Raw genomic sequence first — 20,960 nt, 5'->3', positions numbered from 1 at the left:
GATGTTATTTTAAGACTCTTTAACCACAGGATCATAAAATGCTTATCTGCTAGAAAGATTCAGCTCCCAGAATGGAAAGTTGGCCTCAACACACAGCTATACAATGTACCTTTTCTCCTTGTAATCAGTGTGTGGGTCTGTAATTTACTTCATTGCCCAAGTCATGGCCCACCACGAAGGTGTCCTGAGATTTGGTCCTTGCCCTGTGATGACAGCTACTCGGGGCCTGGGAAGGACTGCGGTGTGCTGTGCAGCACCCCCAAGTAAGGATAAAGGCAGCAGCTGCCTATGTATTCAACAGAAAGTGCTGCACTTGAAATACTTGTTGAAAGGCTTCAAGTGGTTGCAAATTTGGCACCCAAAAACTCTGAATGTTTTCACTTGCTGCAGCTACTGGTCTAAAAAGCCAGGAGCAAAACCACCATGTCCTCAGGATGTGAAAAGAAGTTCTTACAAGTACTTTTTTTCAGCAGTAGGACAAGATTGCCTCCCCATCATGGCCAGAATTAATCATTTCCCTCCAGGCAACATATATTCTCCTACCTCAACAGCCTCAAACCCTCCAAGGCCCTCTGGCAGTCCTGCCCAGAGGCCTCTCTTCCATCCCTTTTATCTTCTCCAAGAAATGAAGTAGTGCCCAATAAAAAAGGCTTTGTCCAGGTATGCTGCCATGGCAGCATTTGTGCAATCTGTGTGCAGCAGTGGATACACAGCCCCTGTACCATGCCCTACAGGCTCCAACCTCCCTGGAGCCAACTCATCCTACCCACCGAATGCAACTGGCAATGGCAGATGCTTGAGGTGAGAGAGGATGTCTGGATTGCAACACTGCCAACAGGGATTTTGCCACCACTCTAATTCCATGCACTCTTTCAACACACCTTAAATATGAAAAAAGGTTTTGCCAAAGCAAACTAGAAAGCAAGGAGAGAGTCTATCAGCATGGGGCATCACAACCCACGCTCCTGGGTCATCTTACTTCCAGTTCCTTGCTCTGCTCCCCTCCCTCATGAAGAGACACAACTTGTGGCACATCTGTGGTCGATAGAACTGCAGCCTCCTCCCCATCACCTGAGCTTAAGCTAACCAAAAGCACAGGAGAAGCCTAAAGCATTCCTGTGAGGGAGGGGGAAATCCCAGTAAACCGAAGTCTAACTCCTTCAGAAGTCACATCTCAGTGGCAAGCCAGCACTACAACAGTGACAGTTGGATAGTTGGAAGGTTGTAAGGAGGACAAAGTAAACTCTTAGGACCATACTCAGATTCTGTTGTCAGTGTCTAGCCTGATGGTTATCTGTGACCAAGCAACCAAGAATGGATGAGCTGTGAGCCAAGCAAGGCAGGTTAGGTGAGGGAGGAGATGTGCTACACCTATGCTGCAAAACACTGCAACATGCTGAACCCACATTAGTTTAAAGTCCAAAAATCAGCAGAGCCCACTGCTTTGCTGTCACAGACCACTTGACTACGACTGCCACATCTCACTCTAAATATCCCATCAGTTCTTTAGCATATTTTCCTAAGGCTTACTGGAAATGTGCCATGTCTACCTCAGTTTCAAAACAGTGCCTTTTAATCCCCATTTAAAAATTGCTCCAATACAAAACCAACACACAGCAGAACACAAATGGTTATATATAAAGTGCTTTAAAATTGGCATGTACCATAAGATAAGAACAACAAAAGGGCTGTTGAAAAATCGAGCTTTCTTTCCTACACCAGATCAAATACAAAGACACTTTGAGGCAACAACTGCAACACTATCTGCAAAGTGTTAGATCTTAAGGAGGCAGCTTCTGCTTAATCATTCCTAGCTCATGTGTCACCATTAATTCAGATCTCATTCCCGATTAAGATCCAGCACACTTAGCACTACATTGTCATAGCGCAACCACCCACCTTATCTGTCCCAAATGTTAACTGAGCAACAGGGCTTCTGAGGGCTCAGAGAGGGGGGTTATAGAGAAATAAAACCTTGGGAGAGAGGTTTAGACCAATACTAATTTGGTGTTAGCCTTATTATTCCTGGATTACTGTTAAACTGGGGCAGGCGTGAGACCAGCCCAGCATCCTCCTGCTTGGTAGGAACTCAGAGATAATAGTGAAATGGGATCATCTCAGTAAGGCTAATACTAAAATGATCGTCATGTTCTTAACTCTGTCAAGTATAATAAAGATGTTTAATCCTTTAAGAAGATGTCATTGCCTAGACTGTGCAGGTTTTTGTTTTCATTTCAGCTGATAGTATTTACCATTTAGACATCACCCAGAAGATCTTTAACTTAAAAAATACCAAACTTGCAGTACGGTCTTCCCGTTGTTTTTAGCAAAGAGACTGAGTAAAGAAATAGCACCAGTATTAAATGAAACTTCATACACTTTTACAACAAAAAAAACACCTCCAAACCAACATTATCATTATCTAAATCTGACTGTCTACAGAGACAGGACAGGAATCTGTTTCCAGATTGTGAGCATTCAGAGATATGGTGAAATAGATGTTTGTCTTAAAACAGGAGGCTCTCCTAAAGAGCCCAAGTGAACTCCTACCACACTGCCTTAAAATTAAGTTACAGTTCCACACATACAACAGAGAAATCTCTTCAACCTTTCTTTTACATAGCTCTCATGATTAAAATCGTGTTTTACATGAATTCTTACACTCTGCCCTCACACCATTAGATAAATTAAGGCATTTGGTGTCTTAAGGAAAAAGCTTTAACTTTAGTTTATATTGGACTCTCAAGAATAAGTTCCATCAGAACTGAAAAGTTGTTTCAGTCTGTTTCTGATGGTCATGGACACTAGCCTTGGACTTTTATCTCATGTAACACATCAAAAATAGTTTTCTTACCGTGCTCCAATGACATCAAAGAGATGCTGCCAGCGGTCATTGATTTTGTTGAGCTTATCATCTATTTCTGCGACTCGGCTCTTGTTGCTAGCCTTGATTAGCTGATCACCCATTTGCTTCAAGTGAAGCTTATTTTCACTGAACAGGTTTATTTCTTCCATGCAATCCTGATAAATATACACAAACATTGCTTAATTCCTGGGCAAACCAAACCAAGCCAAGCCAAACCAAGCCAACAAAACCAAAACAAAATTGCTTGTGTGATGTGAAGTCAGGTTTGGCTTGTGATGGCTGAGTTTTCCACATTAGCATGTAGAACTCTTGCACTTAAAACAAAATAAGACCCACTCTCAATGGAAAAGCACTCTCACAATGAAGCCACTGTGAAAAAATAAGCAGCTTAAAGACTCGCAAGTGGCGGGAGTAAGTACCCCTAAAAATAGCAGTTGAATGTTCTAATTTTGTCTCTGTTTTCCTGGTTTAATGTAATTTTTCAATCAAGCTACCTCAAAAGAACACAAATTTAAGTCTGGGGTGGCTTTATTTTGCTGTTATTCTTATCCAGAAGAGATCTGGGATTAGATATTGAGACCTTTAAGCCACGGGGCTGCAGCACAATAATAATTGTTTAAAATCAAGCTAATATGAGAGTATTAGAAAGCACTAATTGCATTGACTAGCAAGGAGAAGGGGCAGAATTAGATTTTATTTCTGTTTGTGGTAACTTCTTAATCAGCTGCTGTAAGATCTACCTTGTCCTTCGCTGTCTTCACTGCCCTTCACAGCGCTCTGAATACCAGTTTCGTAACTGCTGTGGAGGGTGCAGGTGGTGAGAGCAGTGAGATGCTCCCAGGACACCACTGACCTGAGGGAAAGCTCTGAGCAGGGCTGTGTCTGCCCTATAACCCTGACCCCACCACTGCAACTAACACACAGCACACTCCATGCCGAAATGCAGTCAGGTGACATTTCTGTTTTGCACTACGCTCCAAGGCTGAACATCAAGAAGGAAATAAGAGCTGATGCTAGAAAAGCTCATCTTCTCACAAAAGCCTGTGCATGCTAGTTTTGTATCACGTATTGCTTCTGAGAGGCAAGGAAGAAATGAGGAATGGTGTCTCTGTAATGAGCTATCAGGCTACAATTGAAGAAAATTGGCATTACTACTTACCTTCTGCAATTTGTCTATCATGTCTTCAATGCTAACATCTGCAGTCTGCAACACTTTGCTTTCCATTTGTACCAGCCAGGAGCACAGCTCCTTATTCTTTTCATTGAACACAATCCAGGCATTGAGCCTATCCTCGATCTCCTGCTTACGCAGAGACACCTATGGATAAGCACATACATCAACTTCTTCCTCAGGAAGGAAACAAGCAATTATGAGCCTTCTAATTTCAGGTCTGCATTTGATCATATTCCATGTTGCAGAGATGTATCAAATTTCTCCAGCTTTCTTTTCAAAGCTAGCAAGCAGATTGTTATTACATCTTATTTTGAATAGCAGGGCCAAGAGTTGACTTGCAAACACCAGATTTTCTACCTCAGAAGAATTACACTGAATGACAGCTTTATAAATAATGACTTTATATAACAATTTAAATATTACTTAGTGAAAACACCAAAGAGATCTCTTTTTAAGAATAATTACTACATACTGTTTAGTACAGTTTCATATGTAATACAAGAGAAATAACACCTAAGTTCATTCTTATTTTTTCTGCAACTGTAAAAGAAACTTTGCAACTACTGACTGCAATTATTCTGTCTCTACAAAAACCTCTCTCTTTTCTTTCTGTTTGCTCACCAGTTCTTGGAGAACTTCCAAAAAAAAGTCAGCATCAAGAATCTGTCTTTTTTATTGAAAACTATGGATTTTTTTTTTTTTACCTCAAAATTACATTTACCAGGATGGATAACAAGTTGTCTAGACTGTGAAATTAAAGTCTGATGCTGCCTGATCCAGCAAAGCTGCTATCAGTGCTCTGATACCTCAAAAGGCAGGGTCACGCTTCCACTAGCCAATAATACTAGCCTAGGGGTCCTTCAGTATATATTAGTATTCATTTATCTCCTTTGATAGATTCCTGTACTAAGATGCATGGAACAAAGGAAGTGAAAAATGGTACAAGTTCTACTAAACCAAAACAAGACAAACCCCTCACCAATAAACTTTGTGTAAGGACTAAGCATAACATTTTGCTTGCCTTGGTTGTGAGTGGCCACTCTAAATATCACCCCATGGCAGGAAAACATTCTGTCTTCACATCTCACATGCACTTTATACTGCATAGGACTCCTCCAAATTCCATTCCTGATTCACCTGGACTCATTTCTAAAACTATTTTGTACCTCAGAGTGAAGTTTAAGTGTGCAGTGTGGACTCATGACCAGGGTCAAAATAGGAGGCACCAAGCCATCTCCCACTATATTGCTTTTGTCTTTTAAATTAGAGGATAGGGATGTGAAAGTGATTTATAAATCTTTCATGCTGATCTAAGGCAAATAGATGAGGCTGAAAGCACTGTCTTGGGACACAGAGAAACAATCTCCATAGTTGTGGAAAGAAGCCTCCTTGGAGACCCCCAGGACCTCGTAAGCCTCCCTAAGTGGGCCTGTGCTCTGGAACCCTCCCTTGTCCCCCCTGCCTCAGAGGTGTGAAGGGTAAATCCCTCATCCTTCCCCTGCCCCTTGCAGCATCTCCCATGTGCAGATGAGTTAACTTGGTCAGTGGAAGAAGAGACTGTGCATCTCAGCAAAATCCTCATTAAATCCTGAAGTGATCCTGACCCTATTTTTGTCTGGTAAGCATGGGGCAAAGCGGAATTTCAACAGCGGGAAGCACCTTTTAGCTGGTTGCGAGGTAAAAGAGGAATGAGCCAAAAACTCCCAGACAAGCTTCTAGGAACATGAGCCCTTCAAGCCATTGCTCTAAAGACTTTCTCCTCAGACCAGCTGCCCCGATCCCAGCTCCATTTTGCATCTACAGTGTGATCCAGGAGCAATCTGCCCATTCCCATGGGAGGTGGAAAAGAGTATGCAGGCCCAGGCTCAATCCATACACTGGGCGTCTATGAGGACAGGATACTCACTGCTAGGAACAGTTAAATCTTTGACCTACATGTACCTTGCAAGGGCAGCTATGTAAACACTAATCCCTTGATGGCATCTGCTCACCCAGTGTGTCTGTGGCCTGCCCAGTCCAGCACAGGCATCAGGCCCATTGGCTCCCATGGCTTTGACAGCTGCAGCCGCCTCTGGCTCTTCACAGCCTTTCACCTCTGCATTTATACTGCACATTTTTCTTCACTCGGTACATCTTGACTCTTTTAATTTGTTAGCCAAAACAAAGCAGTCGTGCTAGCAGCAGAACTGACTGTGTCTGCTTTGCCACCCTCACGTCCTGCATCCGTTCAGGCTCTCCGGAGGCTCGTTAGGGCTGTGTCAATATTTCAGCATGTCCCTTCCACTGCAGCACTGAATAGATTCCTCCCACTACAGGTTTTTTTAATGTGACTGTGTAAGGCACACAATGTCACCCCTTTCTTCTTTCCAAGACAGACTGAACTAAACGTCGTTCCCTCGGGAAATTAAGAATGGAAATTTTCAATAAAAGCTAAACTTGAATTACTACAGGAAATTACTACTTGGATAAACTCTAGTGGAGTGCACTTAAAAGATAGCTGAATTCTCTGGGCTGTTCACCATAGCTGAAACGGCAGGCATCAGCTGTTCACCAGAAAGAAGGAAAAACAACAAAGTTCTCTCACTTACGGGCTTCACTAGAGATTTCCATTAAGAAAATGGTTTGGGCATTTTGATGTAAAAATAATGGCCTACATTTCTCAGGAGCAGTGAAGGTGTCTCTGGAATTATTTTCAGAGTCCAGAAACAGCAACAGAGAAAACACTGGTTGTGGAATTAACAGTCCAGTTTAATGCAGAGACACTAAATTCTTCTTTTTCTTTGCAATACAAAAAATTCAAACCCAAATAACTATTTCATCACACTGAGGTCTGTGAAATAAGCATAGCTGTTCATTACTCTGGCAATATTCCCACCAAGATTGCTTTACCTTTCCCTGAGTAAGGGTTAGACACTAACTCACTCCAATACTTCATTACAAATTGTTAAACAAAAGCTATTGGCTTGTGAGTAAAGGAGGCTATAGTTTGGCTTGCTAGCATATAGAGCTAGCCAGAGTAATTTAAGACCCCAAAGTGTTTTACTTCTTCCAGTCCTGTTAAGAAGGCAAAATAAACACCCAAACTGCGCAATAACCTAATGAATCAAGCTCATGTGACTTTGCTGTTAATTATTCCCAGCAATTTACATACAGCACTAAATTAAGTGTAATATAGCAACAAGCCACAAAGAATGCAAGTGTTTCACAGTATTTCACTGCTACAGAAAAGCCAAGTCAGTTCTTAATGCGTTTAAACACAAGGAGCTGGTATTGAAACACATTTAAGGTTTTTTTATCAGCTCTCCTGAGCTTTGTTTTTTTACCATCACGTTGCAAAGACCTCCCCCTTTCCCTTCCCAGCTCCATGCCCTGAGGCAACTCCTGTGTTCATCCCTCTCTCCCCACTCACTCCCGCCCTCCCTTCGACAACCCAGAACAAAGCCACCTATTTCAGCAAACAGCTGCATTTCAGCTCTGTACAATTCACTCGCTGGTTAGGAAGGGTTTGCAAAAAGAACTCTCAGCAGTCTGTGTCCAGGAAACAAAAGGCACACTGCAGCCCTGGTCAGCTGCACCAGGAGAAGCCTCATCTCCAACTAAGTCCCCAAAAGTGAGCCAACCCCAAGAGAAATCACCTCTGTTAACCTGCTCCCTGTTTTGTGGCAGACCCTCTGAATATTCTGCTATAGAATCCCAGAGGAGGTGGAAAACTTACTCGCAAGCAGAGCTCTTCCCACTGCCTGTGTAGATGTTCCACTTGCTCCTGTAGCACCATCATGTCTTGGGTGAGGATGCCATGAGCCAGCGCGTCCTTCATGGCCCGCAGCTCCTTCATGTTGTGGGCCCAGTCTGCCAGCGATTGCTCCAGCTCCTGCATAGAAGCACACCAGAACAAGCCTTGGCACTAAGCTCCTCTGGTTTCCAAACCTGCTCGTTAATCCCCTGCCTGGCCTGTGGGGGAGGAGAGGAAGGGAATGTGCAGCCGCTTGCACAGAGCTCACCAGCTGGACTGGATGGGGTCCCTCATTGACTTGGCTCAGAGCCTGACTCCAGCCCACTGATACAGCACCCAAAAGTGCTGAAACCCTGCAGCTCCCCGTGCTGCAGGGCAGCGTCTGGGGTTCCACATCCAGAAAGGAATCTGCCCACTTCTTTGGGTTTTAGTTGGTTGTGTTTGGTTTGGTTTTGTCTTTTGCCAAGTTGCTTTCCACCCTGCATTTGTTCCAATTTCGGGTTATTTATTTAAATGCTAGGGAAAAAAAAAGGTTCCTTTCTCTAATGAATAGTTTCACAGGCACTTCATTGTATTAGTCAGAAATGGTGAGTTTTTAAACTGCTCATTCACAGAAACATGCTCTCACATGCTTTGTTCCCCTGAGCCCCTTTCCTTTTACAACAAGCTTATGCATTTTCCTTATCAGTGTTAAAATTGTCACTTAAAAACCAGACACACCTCTGTGGGCAGCTGGGAAATGTGATATTCTACACATAATGTACTAGATGCTACTTTGCAAGGTATGTATTAGGAAGTGTCACTGGCTCCTCTAACAAAAAGCAGCTCTTACAGATGATCCAACTCATCTCATTGTATGTAAAGGGGAAAAATTTGTGTTTCTCAGAAGCATGTTGGGTCCAAGCCCTGTGAGCATTTTTGCAAGTCTTTTCATCCAGTCACTTATCTAAAAGATAAAAAAACATATCTGATCTGCTTCAATAGTGGAGAAAACACTCAAACAAACCGGAGACTAAAATGTACCTGAGCTCACAACAAATTGCTCCCTACAGGTGTGCATACCTGCCTTTATATATCTCAAGCACAGTAAAATCCCTGCATTAATGGAGCTAATGATGGAATTTCAAGAGACTTTGCTCATGTAGTGTAAGGTCCAAGCCTGAGAGAAAACAACTTTATTTCACAGGAAAGAAGGACCCTTTCCCTCCATGCCATTCTGGTCCTTTATTTTATTATACTGTGACACTCAAAGCAGTAACTGCGCTGAACTGTTTGACCCTGATGCCTCTGCAGCTGAATTTCTCTTGCTGGAATATGAAGCAGGAGCTGCATGTTGCCATCTCACAAATAATTCAGGGCTACAGCAAGACTGCTGTCGTGGGAAAGGCTGCCAGCACTCCAAAGAAGATTTCAGACAGCTGATAATGAGTTCAAAGCCTCAGCTCTTTAATAAGCTTATTTGTTCCCACTTCATAGGTCAACAATTCACTTCATAAAAGGATGATGAAAGACTGACCAGTCCAGACAAAATGTCTCCTATCCCTTGGAAATGCTTTCCTTGCCATTTAATTTTAATGGTACACTATGGGCTGCAAGGGCTTTTGCCACTCCCTTGCTCTTAATTTTCCTTCTCTTTAATTATTCTCAGATCCCGAAGGTGTGCATGGTGCTTTGCAGACTTACAAGGTCTCTCACCTGAGGTGCTCCCTGTCCAAAATAGATTGGAAAACAAAAAGGGAGATTCAGCCAACTGAGCTGAGACCAGGGAGTTTCTTCCCTTTTGCTTGAAGAGGTGATCATTTTAGAAACTCAGACTGTGGAAAGGGAGCAGAAGCAGGAAAAAAATTCTAAACACTAAATACTCCTCCTGTAATATTCTTGGTCAGCTGGACTTTGCAGATTGGCAGCAGTCAGAACGGTGTAAAGGAGAGAAATTCGGTGTCACTGAAGAGCAGGTAAGGGGAAAACTGATTTTGCAGGGATCAAGTGTTGTACAAAAGGCTACATCTTTAAACATAATAAAGCTGTACCTTAATGTGTTCCTTGGCTTTGTAGAGCTCTTCGTGTTCAACTGGAAGAGGATCTTTTGATTTCTCCTTCAGCTCTTGCAGCCTGCTTTCTAATTCCTTGGTTTGCTTTTCACAGCAGTCCCAATTCTGCTCAAGGAGACCCAAGGAAGATACAAAAGGTTAAGATACTTTATTGTGAGGTATCGTACCATATGCATATATTACAAAATAGCCTCTTTAACCCAATGAGATTAAGAATTGTGTGCTCTGGTTATTTGGATTTTCTTTTTTGATACACTGTAGCACTCACAATAATTTATTTACAGAATAACTTGCACCCCTCTCTGTGTTTAAGGTTTGTCTTACAGATCATTTCTGCTGATTTTGATTTGTCCAAGCTGAGAGGTTTTTAGCATAGCTTTTGGGCTGGGGATCAGGTTGATGACAGTACTCAATTTTATGACATACCTATGTGTTGTCTAGCCACAAAAGCAAATTTATTGCTCTAAGGAAATAAATATGATCTACCTTTTTGTTTAGAGGTGCAATAACAAGAGGAGCACAAGTCATGCTAATTCCCTCTAAGCTAAATTTTAGCCCCAAGCTTCACAGGCTGAAGCAGGAGAGAGCTCCAGGCCACAGAGAGCTTGAGAACAATCAGAGTGGGGACATCCATTGTAGCAACAAATGGATGCCAACCTCATTTACCTCTGGAGAATCAAGGAACCACAGTTTTAACTTCCCACAAGCCCTGATGGCACATGACAGGCATGTCCCTTGGAGCCCCTCTGCATTTGCCTTGTTGCTACAAAGCTCAGCCCTGGGGACAGTGGGGCAGGAAAGTTCTCAATGGAAGAGAAGCATGTGCTATTTCTCCCTGGAGAGGGCATCATCTACCTGTAGGGTGACACTGAGCTGCATCATCTTCTTCTCCAGCTGGGCTTGGGTTCCTCCCCAACTCTGCTGTAACTGGCTGAGCTCCTCCTGGAGAACAGAGTTGGTCTCTGGATCAGAGACAGTGCGCAACTTCTCCCCGACGTCAATGATTAAGGAGTACATGGCTTGCCACCTCTGGAAAGTCACTGCCTGGTTCTTTACAAGAAAAAAAAAATAAAGAAATTGAAGTTTCTAAGCTGTTCTTAGCAAGCTGTAGAAGTACACTCCTAGCATTGCACTTGGGAAGAAGTGTAGACTTACAAGAGGAGTTACAAGGCACTAATGTGTTTACATCCATGAAAGAGAAGCCAATAGGTCTCTTCCAACCTGCTTTTTTAATTTCAGAAAAATCATGTTCTTCCTGATCTCTGATCTATAAAACTCTACAGCAGCTTTTCACAGACTTAATCTATAGAGTGCAAGTGGAGTAGCTACAAAATGATGGAAATTCAATTGTCTGAGTTATTTAAAAAAGATCTGTTAGCACCTCCAGCACCAACAACTAAGCCAAATCTATCAGACACAAGAGCTCTGTTAATCATGACACATTCCCATTGAAGTAAGCCATCAATAACAATTTCCCTACAACACACATTTGCCTACAACACAAGCAGATATGATAATTGTTTCCTTCTGTAAAACAACAGCAGGAGGGAAGGGCAATTTGGAGTAGGTGGGAAAAGACTTTCTGTCTTTACTCACTAAGGAAAAACCTGAGCACTCACTTGTAAAATCTACTGAAAATCAGTTTTACACACCAAGTAAAAATAATGATTAAATAAATAGAGCAAGCACCAAATGGAATACTGGTAATGTGTTAATCCATCAGCATTAGGTGTGTGGGAACACAATAAATCTTGGACTGTGCAAACAGCATTTCATAATGTATTCTGGAAAGGTTTTAGATTGTCTCAAGCAACCATCAAGTTCACTGCTTTTTTTTACTTTCCTATAAAACAAAGAGGTGTATAATTGAGTGGAAAACCAAGACACACAAAATTAACACAGAAAAAGATGTGTTTTTTTCACTGCATGTAAAATGCAGAACTCATTGCCCTGAAGAACTGCTGCCCAGGTCTGTGCATCCCAGAGTGATGGCTCCAAGGACAGATCTGCCTTGCAAGTGCTTTATCCTCTGCTCCTGGCATCTCTTACCATCCCTGCACACACAAGACCCATATGGTCCATAGAATCATAGAAAGGTAGGGGTTGGAAGGGATGTTTAGATATCATCTAATCCAACCCCCCTGCAGAAGCAGGTCCACCTGGATCAGGTCACATAGGAACATGTCCAGGAGAGTCTTGAAGACCTCCAAGGAAGGAGCCTCCACAACCCCTCTGGGCAGCCTGTGCCAGGGCTCCCTCACCTGAACAGTGAAATAGTTTCTTCTTATGTTTAAGTGGAACTGTTTGTGTTCCAGCTTCATCTCATCACCCCTTGTCCTGTTACTATCTACTATAGAAAAGAGGGATGTCCCAACCTCCTGACACCCACCCTTTAGATATTTATCGATGTCAATAAGATCTCCCCTCAATCTCCTCTTCTCCAGACTAAACAGCCCCAGTTCCCGCAGCCTTTCCTCATAAGGAAGATGTTCCAGTCCCCTGATCATCTTGGTGGCCCTGCGCTGGACTCTCTCCAGCAGTTCCCTGTCCCTCTTGAGCTGAGGAGCCCAGAACTGGATACAGGACTCCAGATGAGGCCTCACCAGGGCAGAGTAGAGAGGGAGCAGAACCTCCCTTGACCTGCTGGCCACACTTCTTGATGCATTCCAGGATGCCATTGGCCTTCTTGGCCACGAGGGCACATTTCTGGCTCATATTTAGCTTATTATCAACCAGCACTCCCAGGTGTCTCTCTGCAGAGCTGCTCTTCAGCAGTTTGACCTCCTTGCTCCATTTGTGTCTGCTTCCTTCAGGGCAAACTGCAGGGCCTGCATTCATGCAGCCATGTCAGTAAGATGCACCCTGCTGACCAGGGGTTCTGCCTAATCTCTTTGGCACTTTTCATTCCCATTTTCAAACCAATAGTATTTTAAAAGCATACAAGGCTACTGAATGACAAGGTTCACCAGGAAGTGTCCTGGTATAATGAGCCTTTCACTATGTCACTGCTTTCTCATCTGCTCTCAGCTTTAAGAAGCATCAGCAATAGTTTTTCCCCCCAAAAGCATGTGATTTTTAGTGTTTTCACCTTACTGGACAGAAGTTGTTTCAGCCTGAGAAAAAACCCACACATTTTAGATTTATGAGAAAATAAGTACAGTACCTTGAAGTCATGAATTAGATTTCTAAGCTGGTAAAGGCTATAGCAGTCCTGGCTCTTCACAGGTAAGAGGAAGCTGTTTGTATCAGCAAGAAATCTAGTGAGGCTCTGCAGAGAACTCCTGAAGAGCTGCCACTGGCTCACGAGTCCATCGATATCCTTCTTCCTCTGCTGAACCATCCGGATAACATTCTGCCACTGCTCCTTCAGCAAAGTGAGCTTGGAAATGAACTCTGTTCTGAAAATGGCAAGTGCTGAGTGTTAATACAGTTTGACCTCAAGGCTGCATTTTACAGTAACTGTGACGGATTTCCATTTGCAACACTGTATTCCAATGACAATACCCAGCTATCCTGTGCAGCCCGAAGCTCAGCCCTGCTCTCTGTAGTCCATCTGCTCAGCAACCCCAAAAACTTTTTACATGATACAAGAATGGATAGTGCAAGTCATTCTTGCTGTTGCAGTAGAGCAACATGTATAGCACAGTAATCACAGAAATAGTATGCACTAAACACTTCTCTGAAGAACAAAGAAGTCAATGCAAGTGAGACAAGGGCCCTGACGATGCAGCCAAATTATCTGTGCCGTAAGTGGGACTTCAACCATCAGCAGCAGCACCTAACTGTGAAGTGAAAAGGCTCCATGTTGTTACTGAACCCATTCAAGCAAGTTTTTGGCCTCTCCTATGAAATGGTTAGATGATCCAGCAGATCTAGCTGGAGTGACTAAGATAACCTTGATCTATCCATTCTGCACCTCTGCAGGAGGCCGTGGCCCCCACATCAGCTCTTACTTGTGTCTCTGGGCCTAGCTTCAAGGCCAAAATCCAGCAGCTTAGCTTAGTTCAGCCCTATCTTCCTTGGCAGCTTAGAGTCAAGCTACAGACTTCATACTGTAGGAGAGCACACACACTGTCCTGCCAACTCTCTGGAAGCAGCAAGCTCTGACAGAAAGGGCCAGTGTGTTCACAACAGAAGCACCTCAGACACCTTTGCTCACACATATTACTTGCTGCTTCTCACTCCACATTGATTAAGTGAAAATTATAAGATCATGGGGATAAAAAACAGGTTTAGCTACGAGATGTTTTGGGCTGTGTGGCTGATGACTCAGCACCCTGTCACATGTGCCAGGGGCAACATGGATAGTCCCACACATCTGCACTTTAAAAAGTAGAGGTCTAGGATGACAGAAAGGATTCTTCATATGCAGCATCCTCATTACCCTCTGTAAGAAGGCACCTTCTCAACCACAGCTACAGTTTCAACAACTGGAGGGTAGCAGTAGACAAGGGAGCCTGCTGTTCAGGAGCAATTATTTTTGTTAGGCAGAACATCCAGTTACTATCCACAATGCAGCCTGGCCAGGGCACCTGTGTTCCATTCTCATTGCACCTCCTCAGACTTTTGCCAAATGTGCCAGGAGGTTATTTAAAGAGTGTATCCAGTCAAGAATTTAGGTTTATGTCCTCATGAGAGGAGAGATTCAATACTAACTTCAAGGAGGAGAGCATATTCACTGAATTACCAAGACCTTAGAGAGAAAAACAAATAGATTACCTGTTCTCTGCTTCTCCAGATTCCCAGGAGAGTAGAACTTTTGCTACAATAGAATCAAATGTCTGTTGATTTATGGAAATCTCAGTTTGCAGCATCTGAAAATGAGAACAGCTTTAACTAATCACCTTTGCTATGAAAGTTGTTATTGGTCCTCTAAAGTGACAGCATTTATTGAATTTTAAATGTTGAAAGCTATATTCTTTTCAAGTGTTAGTGTCAAGTGAACCTTAAAAGATTTCACACTTTGGATACCAGGAGGAATTCGCACATGTGATAGCAGAACTCACCAGGAGCTGTATGTTTCGGGTAATCTGAAGTCTAAAGTTTGCAGGATGCATTCATGAGAATTGCAATCTAGAAAGTACCCCATAGAAAGGGTATAAAAAACTATATATAAAGGTGAATTTACTTTTTATCACAACAAGGAAAAGTTCATTCTAGAAGTAATTTCATTGCAATGAATGAATGGGTTTTGAGTGACCTAAGTAAAAGAGAGAAAATAGCTTTCTGTGGATCCTAATGAATATCACTGACACACACAGAGTCAACACCCCATGGAATTATCCACAGTACTTTGTGGTCCACTGCTGCAGCACAAAGCTCACTCCAGCCCTTCATGATGTTTAGCATTTACCACATGATTACCTTTTTTTCATGTATTTTCATAAAATCACAGCATGATGGGGGTTGGAAGGGACCTTTAGAGGTCATCCAGTCCAATCCCCCTGCAGAAGCAGGTCCACCTAGATCAGGTCACACAGAAATGTGTTCAGATGGGTTTTGAAAACCTCCAGAGCAGGAGCCTCCACACTCTCCCTGGGCAGCCTGGGCCAGGGCTCCCTCACCTCAACAGTCAAATAGTTTTTCCTAACATTTAAATGGAACTTTTTGTGTTCCAGCTTCATACCATCACCCCTTGTCCTATCACTAGATGCAACAGAAAAAAGTGATGCCCCAATCTCCTGACACCTAACATTTATATACTTGTAACTCTTAATGAGATCCCCCTTCAGTCTCCTCTTCTCCAGACCAAACAGCCCCAGTTCCCGCAGCTTTTCCTCATAAGGAAGATGCTCGAGTTCCTTAATCATCTTGGTGGCCCTGTGCTGGACTCTCTCCAGCACTTCCCTGTCCCTCTTGAGCTGGTTGTTTTTCCATCCTCTCATCACTCAGACAAAGCCTATAGATAGACACTTTGCTTAGAATTACATCCACACACTGCTGCTAGCATGCAAGGTACCTTCTCCCCTGAATGCACAATGTCACACGTGTGAAGCACTGTCTCTCTACAACAACCATCAAGTGTTTGGAAAAACCCCAGCAAAACAGATTTCCACCAAAATCCAACAACTGTTCAGAACAGAACTATGCTGTGAAAACATTTTGTTTCAAATACAGTTCTTCCAGAAACAGGCTGCCAGCAAACTGCCTATCTAGTTGCCACAGGGACGGGCAGACAGACAAGTAACTTCAGGGTTAGAGAAATTTAGGACTTCTATGACACAACATTTGAGGATAAACTCCTAAAAGTCTGATCCATGCTAACAAAGGATCCATCCATTTTAGAAAAGTTTTCACATTTCAAGTTTTCAAGAAGATGCTCCTGTTTTTAGAGCTAGCTTTACCTCATATACTTTCTGTTGCTCTTGCAGCTCTTCAAACCGTCCTGGAATGTTTGTTTTTAAGGCTTCTTTCATCTTTTCTAGGAATTTCACCCAGTTTTCACATTTCTGAAAGAATTTCTTTTCATCATTTTGAGTTTCCTCAAGCATACTGTAAAAAGAGAAGAAATAATCAGGAACTGTTACATTGGTGGCTGTTTCTCTGGATGTTTGCACACAATCTAACGTGGTGATTAGTAAGAGTAGCATAGTAGGGCTTTGCTTGGCACTTTGCTACCTTCTTCACCTGCAAACATCCAGACTTTTGCTTCAAGTAATTTGGAATACAAACAGCCACTGAGCAATTGAGTAAATTGAAAGGGCAGGAATTCAACTTGGAAAGCTGAGAACAGATTGCCAGACTTCCCACAGTTTAATTTGATTTTGATTTTCTTCACAGAAAGGGAAATGGTTAGTAGTGATTTTTTGCCTGCATTTCAGACCTGCAGCATTCCAGAGCAGCTGCTGTTTTCTGACTCCATCGCCGAGTCAGGCTCTGCATTTTCTTCAGGGTGAAGTCACTGAGTGGCAGCTTAATGCTGGCTTCATTCAAACTCTCTATGCTTGGAGAAAGTGCAGCAAGTTCCAGTGTGTGATTCTGGAAGTAAAATGAAATAAAGTAGTTGCAAAAAAAAATACTGTCTTTCACTTCAAAGAAATACAGAAGTTTCTTCCATAGGAAGCATCTGAATGTTATGCATCCAAAATGCTAACCTCAAAAACCCCACAACATTTCTGTGTTTCTATAGTTAAAGAACACAAGAAACCAAAAAATCTGAATTCCCTTACACAGAAACCACTTTTCCAATGGTACTGAATAGATACCCAAGAGTTTGTACTTGCAGACTTACTTTGTACCCTACACTGAGGGCAACAGGGCAGTTCCAGAGCAGAGCTGAGGAGCAAGACCTTCCATCAACCTCACATCTATGTGATTTTCCTCCCCTGCAGGCAGGCACTTGGCCTGCAGTCCATATCTTGAGTTTTTATGAACTTACATAAATGCTCTTTGTGTTTTGGATGAGATTACAGTTACCCTGCTGGAAAGGCTATAAGAACAATACTTAGGCCACAAAGTGTATCCTGAAGTAGGCAAAGCTGGTATCCTATGGACACTTAAACCCAGAGTAGCATTTTTTGTACTTGGGAATCCAAACATACCATGAGCAATTCTGAGTTGCCTGTTTCTCCCTCTGGACAGAGACTATCAACGGTGTCTGTGCAACTCTTGACACGACCCTCCAGCGTTTCAAGGCAGTTCTTGAAATCCTCCAGTTGTAAAAGATTGAACTAGGGTGGATACAGCATATTTACATTAATAATCACTTAATACACATATTCAGTATATGAAAGGAGCAATAGACACTATCATCAGGAAAACAAACAGATGTTACATCCAAGTTCCAATGAATTTATAACTCACCGAACTTCTGGTTTTGTACTGGACAAGAGGAAAATTTGAGCCAAAGCAGAGCAAGAAACTGAATCTCTAAATCCTGACGGAAGAAGGGCATCTGCAGTACCTTTTTGTAGCTTTGGGCTGTTTGATTTATTGTGAAATGGGAAAGCTAAAACTTAGCTTATCAGAGGGAAGAAACTTGTGAAAACAAGCTTCCTTGGAGCTACACACAGGACCTGCTCCCATGTAGCTACAGCCAAGGCTGTGCAGCTTACGTGAGCTTGCTAGGGCTGGAACTCAACTTTTTTATTCACTAGGTTGATTTCTTTGGGTCAGGGAGAAAAGCACTCTCTTTCTTGCCAAAATTAAGCTCCCCATCTCTAAGAACACCAAAACAGCAACATTTTTCTAAGGAATGAATGTCAAAAACCTGAAACCTCTCACAGAGTGAAACATTCACAGGGAACGTGAGAAATCTGTTGTCTTCACAAAGATATCTGGCTTCCAGCCATTCAATTGTGATGTAGATGGAGTCATAAACAGAGCTGCTTGAAGGTTTTTAGATTAATTTGGATTAACTGCAGAAGAGAAGAAACTCACAGAATCAATCTCAAGGGTTGGAAGGGACCTCTAAGGATCATCCTGTCCACTCCCCCTGTCAGAGTAGGACCACTGTCAAAACCACATTTTTTTTCCCATAGGAACAGACTAGTTTTAGATGAGTAAATGTACAGCAGTACATTTGCTTAGAAGTCTTCTAAGCTGGGTAGTCAGTCCCACAACACTCCTGTGACCAGAGCTTTATACAAGGAAACCTGGGTCCAGGTCGCTCCCTGCTCTGCCTCAACAGGGATATGAACCTGGACCTCAAAATGACATCAAATGACCACAGTTTTCTGTCTGGTTTTAGGTACATTGTGTGCACTCTTATCGAAGCAAACTGAAATCCTGTGGTTTTTTGCCACACAGAGCTGAGAAGGTTTACAACCTACTTCAAAGTTCACAGAACAAAAGTATGTTTCCTAACCTTTAATCATCTGAGGGTCCACATTGCTTGGTTGTAAGGGACCCACTTACAAGGGCTTGTTAGAGCAACACAAGCAGAGAAGAATGGTGAAACCTTTCCTTCATCAGTCCCTCTAGCTTGTATTATTTATCATTTATGCATTATATGTATTATATTTATAAAAAACATATTCTATCTGTATTATTATTTACATAGTTGATCATAATGTCAAGTGTCATTTCAATTAAGAACCACATGGCTCTGGTGAAGACGTTACCTCACAATGACAATTGATTTAATATTCAAAATAATACCTCAGACTCATCTAACTTCCTCTGCAACATCTTTTCCAAATAGGATGCTCTCTGCAGTGGCTGCAGCTTCTCCAACAGCATGGCTTGTGCAGCTGTCCCAGCCTGCTGTTGTATGGTATCAGCCAGCAGAGAAAGCTGTGTATGGCATCCTGTGATGTTTTGAAGGCCATGCTGTAAATTCTGATGAGAGAAGGAGAAAGGGAAAAAAGTCAGCAAATGAATCAGACAGTCATTCACGTGCCAATTTCACTTAGTATCTTTTGTTGCTGTAACTAAGCTCTTTTTGTTGATCTCCTCCGGGAGCCACATTCAGCTATAGCGAAAGCTTCAGTCTTTTACCCAGAGGATAATGGGAATTGCATGCATTGACTCTAATGCTGGGAAAGGCACAGTTCAAAGGTCACTGTGGAACACCAGTGACTTCAGGCAGAGGAGATTAGGGAGAGGAATCAGAATATCCCTCTACAGAATGGATTTATACTAGCAGATGGAGGAACTGGCCCATGCTGCAGAAGAGAAATGCTATTATGTTACTAACACACCACTAGTTTGGATCCCTTAGTGACTGAGGACTATGGTTCTGGTTTTATTTGTTCCCCTTTACTTTAGAAATGATGCTATAAAATTGAACTCTAAAGACAGTGTGAGAATATAAGGGGGTAATTTTATACTTGTTCAATACACTTAATTACTTTTTTTGACTTGGGCAGCTGTAATTTGATTTAGCCTGGAAACCACCTGGAATTTGTCACTGTATATTGTCTTTTTTGTGAGTAAGGAATGAAGACTTATGATTGATAGCACAGAGCAGACATGTTTCCCCATAAAGCAAAATGGCTCTGAATTCCTGACTCCTGTCTTTGGAATGGATCCCGTTAAAAACTGCCTCTTCAGCCATTTAGTAAAGAACTCATTTTGAGTTTTCATTCTCTGTGTAGGACTTTATTTATTGTGGTGTCAGAGTTCCATTAAACCATACTATTTCCTACTACATAGACAGATGAAAATACAGTCTTGTAATGCACATGGATTTTCAAATACAGGTAACTCGTATCCCATATCACTGATCCCCATTCTTTTGACTCACCACTTTCAAAATCATACAATCATAGAATGGTAGGGGTTGGAAGGGACCTTTAAAGATCATCTAGTCCAATCCCCCTGCAGAAGCAGGTCCCACCTAGATCAGGTCACACAGGAACATGTTCAGGTGGATTCTGAAAACCTTCAAGAAGGAGTCTCCACACCCTCCCTGGGCAGCCTGTGCCAGGGCTCCCTCACCCTCACAGTGAAATAGCTTTGCCTTATATTTAAATGGAACTTTTTGTGTTCCAGCTTCATCCCATTACGCCTTGTCCTGTTGTAGATACAATAGAAAAAAGTGATGTCCCAATATCCTGACACCCACCATTCATATAGTTCTAAGTATTAATGAGATCCTCCCTCAGTCTCCTCTTCTCCAGACTAAACAGCCCCAGTTCCCGCAGCCTTTCCTTGTTAGGAAGATGCTCCAGTCTCCTGATCATCTTGGTGGCCCTGTGCTGGCCTCTCTCCAGCAGTTCTCTGTCCCTCTTGAGCTGAGGAGCCCAGAACTGGACACAGGACTCCAGATGAGGCCTCACCAGGGCAGAGTAGAGGGGGAGCAGAACCTCCCTCCCTCTGTTGCCCATACTTCTTGATGCATCCCAGGATGCCATTGGCCTTCTTGGCTACGAGGGCACATTGCTGGCTCATATTTAGCTTATTATCAACCAGCACTCCCAGGTCTCTCTGCAGAGCTGCTCTTCAGCAGGTCCATCCCCAGAACACATTAAATTCCATGTGTCCTACCCACCCATACCAGCACAGGACCCACAGTGCTAATGGCATCCACTGCTCATCTCCTTCCTAGTAGGTGCAAAACTCTTCCCTAAAATTGCCAGAAATTGTGCCAGCTTTTGGCTGACATGTTGATGAATTTATGTCACAGCCCTTAATAGGACTGTCAGTTGTTTCTGACATAGGAAGAAATCTATGTGTTCTCTTTCCCATAACGTA

The 20,960-nt window shown here is 42.7% G+C and overlaps 1 protein-coding gene across 2 annotated transcripts in view; it reads right to left on the bottom strand.

The window, feature by feature from the left end:
• SYNE2 (spectrin repeat containing nuclear envelope protein 2) overlaps positions 1-20,960 on the bottom strand; it is a 199,214-nt gene that overhangs the window by 31,138 nt on the left and 147,116 nt on the right. For both annotated transcript variants that reach the window (XM_061998801.1, XM_061998802.1), the window contains exons 91-101: positions 18,924-19,103; positions 17,366-17,494; positions 16,648-16,802; positions 16,169-16,316; positions 14,544-14,638; positions 12,988-13,222; positions 10,680-10,874; positions 9,804-9,929; positions 7,756-7,911; positions 4,026-4,184; positions 2,855-3,021 (exon numbers count right to left, since the gene is read on the bottom strand). In XM_061998801.1, the coding sequence (XP_061854785.1) occupies positions 2,855-3,021; positions 4,026-4,184; positions 7,756-7,911; positions 9,804-9,929; positions 10,680-10,874; positions 12,988-13,222; positions 14,544-14,638; positions 16,169-16,316; positions 16,648-16,802; positions 17,366-17,494; positions 18,924-19,103 (1,745 nt within the window). The remainder of the gene's footprint in view (positions 1-2,854; positions 3,022-4,025; positions 4,185-7,755; positions 7,912-9,803; positions 9,930-10,679; positions 10,875-12,987; positions 13,223-14,543; positions 14,639-16,168; positions 16,317-16,647; positions 16,803-17,365; positions 17,495-18,923; positions 19,104-20,960) is intronic.

This window comes from Colius striatus, chromosome 6, assembly GCF_028858725.1.
Source record: "Colius striatus isolate bColStr4 chromosome 6, bColStr4.1.hap1, whole genome shotgun sequence".
In the NCBI taxonomy this organism is placed as follows: domain Eukaryota; kingdom Metazoa; phylum Chordata; class Aves; order Coliiformes; family Coliidae; genus Colius; species Colius striatus.
This window is presented reverse-complemented; position numbering and strand designations above follow the sequence as displayed.